General features: G+C 38.5%; 1 protein-coding gene across 1 annotated transcript in view; it reads left to right on the top strand.

The window, feature by feature from the left end:
- ACOT12 (acyl-CoA thioesterase 12) overlaps positions 1 to 9,403 on the top strand; it is a 116,207-nt gene that overhangs the window by 39,472 nt on the left and 67,332 nt on the right. Inside the window, exon 5 of the mRNA XM_006889889.1 lies at positions 4,739 to 4,881. Coding sequence (XP_006889951.1) covers positions 4,739 to 4,881 — 143 coding nt within the window. The remainder of the gene's footprint in view (positions 1 to 4,738; positions 4,882 to 9,403) is intronic.

Raw genomic sequence — 9,403 nt, 5'->3', positions numbered from 1 at the left:
CACCAATCTTGACCCCACATTTCTCCTCATAGAGCCCAGCCTCCCGGATAATCTGTTCTGCATATAGGTTGAAAAGGTATGGAGATAGGATGCATCCCTAGCGTACGCCCTTCCCAATTTTGAACCATGCAGTGTTCCCTTGCTCTCTGTTCTGGCGACTGCCTCCTGGTCCAAGTATAGGTTTCGCATTAGCACGATCAAGTGTTCTGGGATTCCCATTCTTCCCAGAGTCAGCCACAGTTAGTTATGATCCACACAGTCAAATGCCTTTGTATAATCAATGAAAAATTCTTAAAAGAACTACATGGGCTACTGTGTGTAGCTCAACGGCTTTCCTGGTCATTGGCCATAGCTCTTCCTCCAAAGCTGTAGATTTACTCACTAGAATGACTGGCCTTTCCTTGTTAAGGGCAGAGTCCCTGAGGCTGGGAAGGGTTCCATTGTGTTAAACATATTTTAATGTAATTATTTATTTAGAATTGAAATCTTTTACCCAAAGACTCCCTCTTAAAGTAAGTACAATGGCTTCTTTTAGCTTTACTTTGAAGGGAAAATGTAATTTCCTGGACACCTCCAATAGCAGAGCTGGGACAAAGCAATGTTTCCACTGTGTCCAACAGAAGTGATACCAGAACAGCACACACACTGCTCTTCCTTCCCTGAGTGAAGAGACAAAGAGATGAGCTGGGCCTGAGGTCATGCACCTGGAGCCGTTGTGGCAGGTGCCCTTGTAGAGCTTTATGCACTGAAACAATATTGCCACTCTGTCCAACATTAAATAAGCTCCAAAGCCAGTTCAAACAGAATATCCTCAATATCTGCTGCCTTTGTTATTAGAAGCCATTGAGTTGATTCCAAGTCATGGTGACAACAGATTGAAACTCTGCCCAATGTCATACTTTCTTCACAGTCTCCATTGTGCTCCAGCCCATGGTTGTAGTTGTCATGCCAATCCATATCCTGTATGATCTTTCCCACCTTTCCCACCTTGATAACCTTCTTCAGGGACTAGCCTCTCCTCATAACATGTCCAAAGTTTATGAGACAAAATTTCACCATAATTAATGTTTGGCCTTTTGGCAATCCATAGTATATTCAAGATTTTTTGCCAACATCACAATTAAAAGGCAATTCTTCTTCATTTGTCTTTCCATTGTCCAACTTGCACATATATACATGTAAATGAGCACACCATGTTCATTGTTCATGTACACTTTAGTCTTTAAAGTGACATCCCTGTGTTTTGATACTCTAAAGAGGTCCTTAAAAAGCATATTTTTCCAATGCAGCATGTCTTGATTTCTTGATTGTTGCTTCCTTGGGTGTTGAATGAACATACAAATAAAATTAAACCATTGATAATGTCATTCTTTCCCCCATCTATCATGATATTGCCTACTGGTCCAATTGTAAGGAATTTAGATTTCTTGCTGTTAAGTGTAATTCATACTGAAGGTTGTAATCTTTGACCTTCCTCAGTAAGTGTTACAAGATTTCTTAATTTTTAGCAAATGCAGTTGTGTCATCTGCACAATATATGTTGTTGATGGTTCTTCTTCTAATCCTGATGCCATGTACTTCTTTACTAGTCGTTAGACTTGGTGCCTAGTTTCCATGTCAGAGAAAAGTAGCTGAGAGTGACAAAATGCAATTTCAACTCACTGTCCCATTTCTTCATGTGAAGAAGCAAGGAGAGAGCTCATGTCCCTCCACCAATCTTAGACCACTATGACTTTGGGGACTGGTGGCATAAAAATACCATAGTCACATTTCAGCCTGACATCTACTAAACCTGAAGAATGATTTTTCAAAAGTCAATTACCTTACCCTATGATTGGTTGCTGGAAGAGATACATATTTATTCCCATTCCAAAAAAGGTGACCTGACAGAGTGTGGAAATGATCATACAATGTCATTTATATCACAAGCAAGCAAAATCCTACTGAAGATTATGCAGAAACGACTGGAACAGTACACTGACAGAAAACTACCTGAAATACAAAATAGATTTCAAAGAGGTTGTGGCACTAGAAACATCATTGCCAATGTCAGATGGATCTTGGCAGAAAACAAAGTGTACCAGAGGGATATGTGTTTCATTGACTATGCAAAGGCATTTGACTTTGTAGATCACAACAAACTGTGATTCATCTTGAGGAGAATGGGAATCCCAGAACACTTGATTGTTCTTATGCAAAACCTATTCTTGGACCAGGAAGCAGTCCTCAGAACATTGCAAGGAAACACTTCATGGTTTAAAATAAAGAAGAGAGTGAATCAGGAATGTGTCCTGTCTCCATACCTTTTTCAATCTATATGCAGACCAGATCATTCAGGAGACTGGGCTTTATGAGGAGGAATAGGCGTCAGGATTTGAGGAAGATTTATCAACAACTTATGTTATACAGATGACACAACCTTGCTTGTTGAAACTAAGGAGGACCTGACGTGTTTGCTGCAGTCATCAATATGGATTGAAGCTCAACATCAAGAAGACAAAGATTCTCACCACTGGGCCAATTAGCAGCACCATGATGGATGGAGAAGAGATTGAGGTAGTTAAGAGTTACAGCTTGCTCAGCTCCTCAAGCAACACCTTTGGCACCACAGCAGTCAGGAAATCAAGAGGCATATTGCATTAGGTAGATCTGCTGTCATGGATCTTTCCAGAGTACTGGGAAGCAATGGTGTCAGTCTAGAGACTAAAGTGCTCCTAATCAAGTCCATGATTTTTGCCATTATTTGCTATGCTTCAGAGAGCTGGATAATGACTAAGGGTGATAGAAGAAGAATTGATGCCTTTGAGTTGTGGTGTTGGAAAAAAGTCTTGAACATACCATGGACCTCCAATAAAACAAATAGGTCTGTCACAGAGAGGATGAAACCAGATTCTCCTTGGAGGCTAAGAATTTGAAGCTCTGTCTCACATACTTTGGGCATGTTGCCAGGAAGTATCAATCCTTGGAGAAGGACATCATGCTTGGAAAGTTGGAAGGATAGCGCAGGAAAGGAAGACCCTGCGTAAGATAGATTGATACAGAAACTAGAGCAGTGTGGGTAGGTGTATTAAAGTCAGTGAGACTGGCTCAGGACAGGGGCTTCTGAGCTATTGCACATATAATTGCTAATGAGTTGCAGGTGACTCAGTGGCACACAACAACAACAACATAATTAGATGCTCCAGATAATCTTAATTGTCAAGGAGTTTCCCCAGACGAGCTTATTTTCCACTTGGTATCAATTTTATTCAGTAGCTCATCATGGAAAGAACCATGGAAAATTAGTGATTTGACTCGAGCCTAGAGGACTACCCAGATTTCTGGCCATGATTAATTTATTCAGGATAAAACGGGCAGTGATTTAGTCCACTTAGTTTGACAATTGAGCAGGGTAAGATAATTGGGAAAAAAAATCACAAGACTCCACTGGGTATACTCATAAAGCGTTTAGTAAAACCACAGTAGAAAAAAGTACAGATAAATGTGAGAGTAGTTCAAGACTCTCAGGAACATTTCAGTTACATAAAATACACTTTGTAGATTATGAACAACAATACAGGGGAGGTAGTTTGGCACAAATTTACCATTTTGTCTCTTGTATACCACTGACCATAAATCCAAACGAAGCCATATAAACAGTAAATCTATGCAAATCATAAGTTTGTATATTTCTAAACAGTTTCGAGGTCAGGTTAGTGAGATTTAGAAACAAGGATGGTGAGCCTTCCTCTCTCTTACTTTGGATGCATCCTGAAGAGAGAACCATTGCTGAAGAAGAAGCAGAGAATCAGAGAAGTGGAAGGAGATCTTCAATAAGATGGACTGACACTGTGGTGGTGACTTGGGACCACAGCAGTGGTCGGGAGTGTGAGGCAGGGCTGGCCAATGTTTGGTTTGTTGTACAGAGGATTGCGGAATTGAAACCGACTCCATGATACCTGAAAACAGCAGTGCGTGCTATATCCAGCAGAACTGTGAACATTAAACAGCATGTTGCCAATCCCTGCCTTCTTTCATCCTTAGCCTGGGTGTGTAGTATGCATTAAGTGTCCCGGAAATCAATATACAGATTCCCATGCCTGACTTCAAGGTAATTCAGATCTGGCAGACAGAGCAATTAGAGAAGAACATGGGCTTTTGGTTCTGGTGTACGGTATTTCCAGTGTGGTGGAAGTCAGTTAAAGCTTTATTCCGATGAGCTTTCCCTTTTTTGTTCCCTTTCCATTGTCTTAAGTAACATTTTCACCATGTGATGAAATTTCTTAGTTGAGAATCAATTGGTCCATGATCACTTTCTCTAGACGTCATCGTCTTGATTAAGGTATCCTTTTGATATCTTAATTATGCAAAAAGGTAGAAATATTTCTTTTTGAGACTTCACCAGCTTCTTATTTCACTCTCTCTTATAAAGAATTCTTTATGCTGGGATTCAATCAGAAATTTTAAAATTCAGAAACCATCCGTAGTTGGAAAAGTTTTTAAACCACATACCTTATTGGATGAAGAAATGGCATAGTACCGTAGTAATTTAGCTAATTAAAAGTAATTTTGATTTATTTTGCTGAAAAATATGTTAAGACAAAATTGTAGCCAAAATAACATTTGTGTGTAAACACTCATCACTACTCTGCTTAGTTTGAGTTGGGGCAAAATGTGGCATATTTAATTTTATTTTTGCAAACTGCATGTTGCCATCTTATAATTTAACAAAAAAATAAAAATATTGTTATTTCTCTAGGTTCGGTTGAAACCAGTACCACTTTTGACAGAACAAGATCATGTGGAACATAATCTAGCTCTTGAGAGAAGAAAGGTGCGACTGCAGCATGAGAAGACCTTTAACAACTTAATGAAGGAAAGTAGCAAGTTGGATGACGGTCAGTAAACTTAGTTATAAGAGCTTTAATTACATTACCAAAAAGCAAAAGCCTCTCTTGTAAAGCACACTTATTTTCACTTAATTATTATAATGCAGGCCCACAGCTTTCCTACCAATCCAGGTGGTTAGAAAAAAAGGACAGACAGGCCAATGAGAATATACCTTATGAGATCTTTCAATTGGAATATCTCCAAGGGAAGAGAGGATAACCATGAGAACAACTGTAATGCAGACAACGTACAACTGCCTTTTTTTAAAAGCCTGCTCTCCTTGAAACTACAGTACCTCAATTTGTAAGGAAAAAGTAAAAATGGGCTGAGAGTGGAAAAAAAAATAGTATTGTGAACAATAATGTCAGAAGCAGTTTTGTTCTAAATTCCTGCATATTCACCCAGAGAACCTTATAAAGTTTTTGTCTTCGCCAGTACAACAATCTCTCAAGTCATATGCTTCAGGATGAGTCTCCACACTCTGAACAAGCTACTGCCATATTGTGGTTTCATCCCAAATAGGGTACTGGTCACATTGGTCCACTGCTTGCTAGATGAAATGCAATTGTGATTGTGAATGAGCTAATTTAAAATCAGTTGATGAATGAACTGCTTTCCTCTTAGCAGAAGATAAAGGGAGGACTACAACCTTCACTATTTCAGTTAACCCAGTAAATAAGTTTGTGAAAAGAGAGAAATGAGAAGTGGAGTACATATATATGTGCTATGTGCCTTTAGTTACGCTTACCATGAAAAGTGTAAATATGAAAAATGTGGAGTCTTCACTGTTGAGTAAGCTGTAGCTCAGTGCCAGAGTCAGAAACCTTAACAGATAAAACCAATTTCCATCAAGCTAATGCCAGCTCACGGCGACCCCATGTACATGACAATAGAAGTGTGCCTCAAAGATTTTTTAGTGACTGATTTTTCGAAAGCAGTTCAATGGGCCTTTTGTCCAAGGAACCTCTGGGTGACTCTGCGTAAACTCAAACTTCCAGGTGTAAAGTTAGCAGCTGAGTGTATTACTGTTTGTACAATCTGGGACCCAATATTGATGGATAGTTTAAAATCAGAATGGAGAGTAGACAGCGAACGAGATGGACCCCAAGTTCAATGGGGACAGGGAGAAGAAAAGCCTTTACAGAAGTTCAGGAAGAACATTCTAGAGGAGGAGGTTATGAGAAGAAAGTTTGGAAGACTGCAACAAGCAATAATAATATGGGTAAAGAGACAATGGAATAAAACAGCCTACTGTGTCTGGGGAACCACAACAAAAGTGTTGCTAAAAAGGAAGCTCCTGATGGAAGGAGGCAAGAAATGAAAACTACAGGACAATGGAGGACACCTTAAGGGCGTGCTAAGAAGCTTGATCTTCCTTTTGTCCTGAGTGGGAGCTGTGCAGGGTTTTGAGCAGAGTAGGTTGTGATAAAGTTTTTACTTAGCATCATTTCTCTGGGAAGAGTAGATGGTCTAGGAGAAGGACCAGAAGGAGGGAGACCACGTGCTGAGGAGTGTATGAACTGGACAATGACAGTGGAGAGAGAGGAGGGATGCAAAGAGTTGGAAGTACATGGGGTTGTTGTTGTTGTTACTAGGTGCTTTCGACTTCTATTCATTATGACCTTATCTATGACAGAACACATCTTGTTGGATTCTGGAAGATGGTTTCTCTTTTCTTGATGAGGGTCAGGTATGGAGTTTGGTTGCTGGGTTTTTTTGTTTGTTTCTTTCTTCATCCACAATGGGTGCCAGCCGATAGGATATGCTGGATTTAGCTAACAATGAGCTGGGGCTGGAAGTGTCTTGGTTTACAGTTAACCAAGACCTTGTATTTAAAGAATTAACATTCTTCTAAATGATATAGCAGTGGTCTATCTGCTGTCCTGAAGTAATCTGGGGTTGCTGTGATACCACAGGTATGTCAAATGCTATAATGGTCACCCATCATCGACAGTGTTTGGTGCAGCTCCCAGATTGATTCAGGTTTAGAAGCAGGAGTGCCATCCACTTCTGAAACCACAGCCTCTGGAAACTGTTAGGAACATAGAGAATTGATGATGGTTATAGAACAGAGTTCAGGGTTTTTTGCTCATAGGGTCACTATGAGTAATACTCAACTCGACAGCAATCGACAACAACAACATATAGGAGATTATTAGTGATTCTGGAAAAGGTAAAGTTCCATTAGTATGAATGATAAATTGAGTAGAGAAAAGGGAACATTCTGATGACCCTATACTAGTTAGAGAAATTGGAAGGGCCATACTCTTTTATGACCTCAATGTTACTCTCACATTGTCAAATTATACACTCTTAACACCAAGCATTTTAAAAACACATTTATATGTTAATGTAATTTTCAAAAATATTAGTGAATTTTTAATGAATTTTTAAATGTTTGAATTAATTACATCTTTAATTAAAATTTAAATGAAAAGCTGTAAAATGGGAATGATGGCTTTGATTTAATAATTTTGGGATAGGATTAAAGCTAATAGATCCTTTAGTACAGTGATAAGAATGCAAGAAGTTTCTTGTTATTGAGAGGTCTATTTTTCACAGAAGAAATTGGAGACAAGAGTTAAAAACTACACTACACGTGAAAATACTTGGCTGTGAAAGGTGGAAGAAACAGCCTGCAGTTAGAGGGAACACCACTCAGAATGCAATCACCAAACCTAGATGAAAAATGCCCCCGAGTGCGGTCTGTCTCCTTGCTGCCCCTAAGATCAGATGGAATTTGTTTAGAACTAGACAATATGTTATAGAGGGAGACAGCAGGAGCGTCTCCATTATGGATGCAAAGGTTTGTGGTTTGTTTATTATTATCATTATTATTAATTTCAATGAACATCTACAGAGATTTTGGAATTCCATTCATTCATTGTTGCACTTTTCTCCCCACCCATCCACCCCCAGTTCGCACCTCTCCTTGAAAAGCAAAAGGCAAACTCCTCCATTTGTACACAATCCCCTCCCCACCCCGCACATCCCCACCCCTACCCCAAGTATACTCCACGCTGCAACCCTCATTCCGTACTGTTATGATAGCAGGTTTTAAGAAAACTACATTCCAGTCTTAACATTGGTTGTAATAAGAGACATAAAAATTGGAGTCTTTTTCAAGGTGCCATGTGATCAAGATGTATGTTGTCATAATAGCATGAAAACAGAATCTAAATTATAAACGTGGAGAAGAAACGAGAATATAGTATTCAAAAGCAGCAGTTCTTGAGGATGTGTTTTTGTACTATGCCATAGTTTGGAAGCTTAGCCTATAAAACGAAAATGTGAGATATTTTAATTATTATTTTCAGTGAGAAATCAGATCTTTTGAGCTTTATTCTAGTGTAGATCCTTTCTAGATTTGTAGAACGAAGTCTTGACTTAGAATGACCCAGTTCCAGTCAAAGTTCCTGATATGAAAACGTGGAATGAACGTACTATGATACAATCCGTAAAGAACATCTAAAGTCCAAGTGCTGAAATGGAAAACTAGGCAATTATTGACCCACTTGGGAGTCTACAGAGAGGAAATATTCTGTTTGCTGTCCTTAAGCCAGAGTTGTGAGCCTCACGTGCTCTCTGAATCTGACATGTGCTATTTTTAGAAAAGCAAACTACAAAATAACCAACCAAAGTGGGCAGCATGTACCTGCCAATCACCTCATTTCTAAGGTCACCTGTACTCAGCGTATTTATGTTTACATATCATAGATGATGCTTATGCCTATATAATTTTCCCTACTGCATAACTGTATACCTAATAATATATGCCATATATGACTTAAAAAATGGTTCTTTAAAACTAGCCAGCAGAAAAAGAGCTTTTTTTCTTTGAGATTTTTTCAATGTCTCTCATATTGAGATTTAGAAACCACCAAAAGCAGGTGAAAGGAACACCCAGAATCAAGGTACAGAAAACAATCAGTTGCTACTCCAACTTTTCAGGAGGTAGCATATTACCAAGAAATAATGGTGCTACAGAAAGAACTCCAAGGAAGTCTCACTCAAGGCATTGGTGAAAAACAAGATTCTAGGAAATGACAGGATACTATCAGAAATGTTCTAACAGATGAAATGCTCAAAGTACTCATTGATCTATAACAACAAATTTGGAAGGATGACTTCCTGACCAATCAAATGGAGGAGATTCATATTTGTGCCCATTTCAAAGAAAGAAGATCCAACAGAATGTGGAAAATATTGAACAGCATCATTAATACCACATGTTAGTAACATTTTGCTAACGATAATTTAAAAATGGTTGCGTCAGGAACTTGCCAGAAATCCATGTTCAAAAGAAATCATGGAACAAGTAATTATCAGTGTATACAGAACAGCACCTATGAAAAGATAAGCAAATAAACATAATATAAACAAGTATTTTTTTATGAAAAGAGCTTATGATTACATATGCTTTTTAAACAACAATTTAGGAAGCACTTGCCTCTGCAGCAATATGATGGACTCTGTATAAAAAAATTCATATTTCTGGATAAAATATTTGCAAAACTTTTTTTTTTTTTTTTTT

The sequence above is a fragment of the Elephantulus edwardii genome, unplaced genomic scaffold (genome assembly GCF_000299155.1).
Source record: "Elephantulus edwardii isolate Elephantulus edwardi_28Jun2011 unplaced genomic scaffold, EleEdw1.0 scaffold00082, whole genome shotgun sequence".
NCBI lineage: Eukaryota > Metazoa > Chordata > Mammalia > Macroscelidea > Macroscelididae > Elephantulus > Elephantulus edwardii.
Note: the sequence above shows the minus strand (reverse complement) of the source record. Positions and strands in the feature narration are given on the sequence as shown.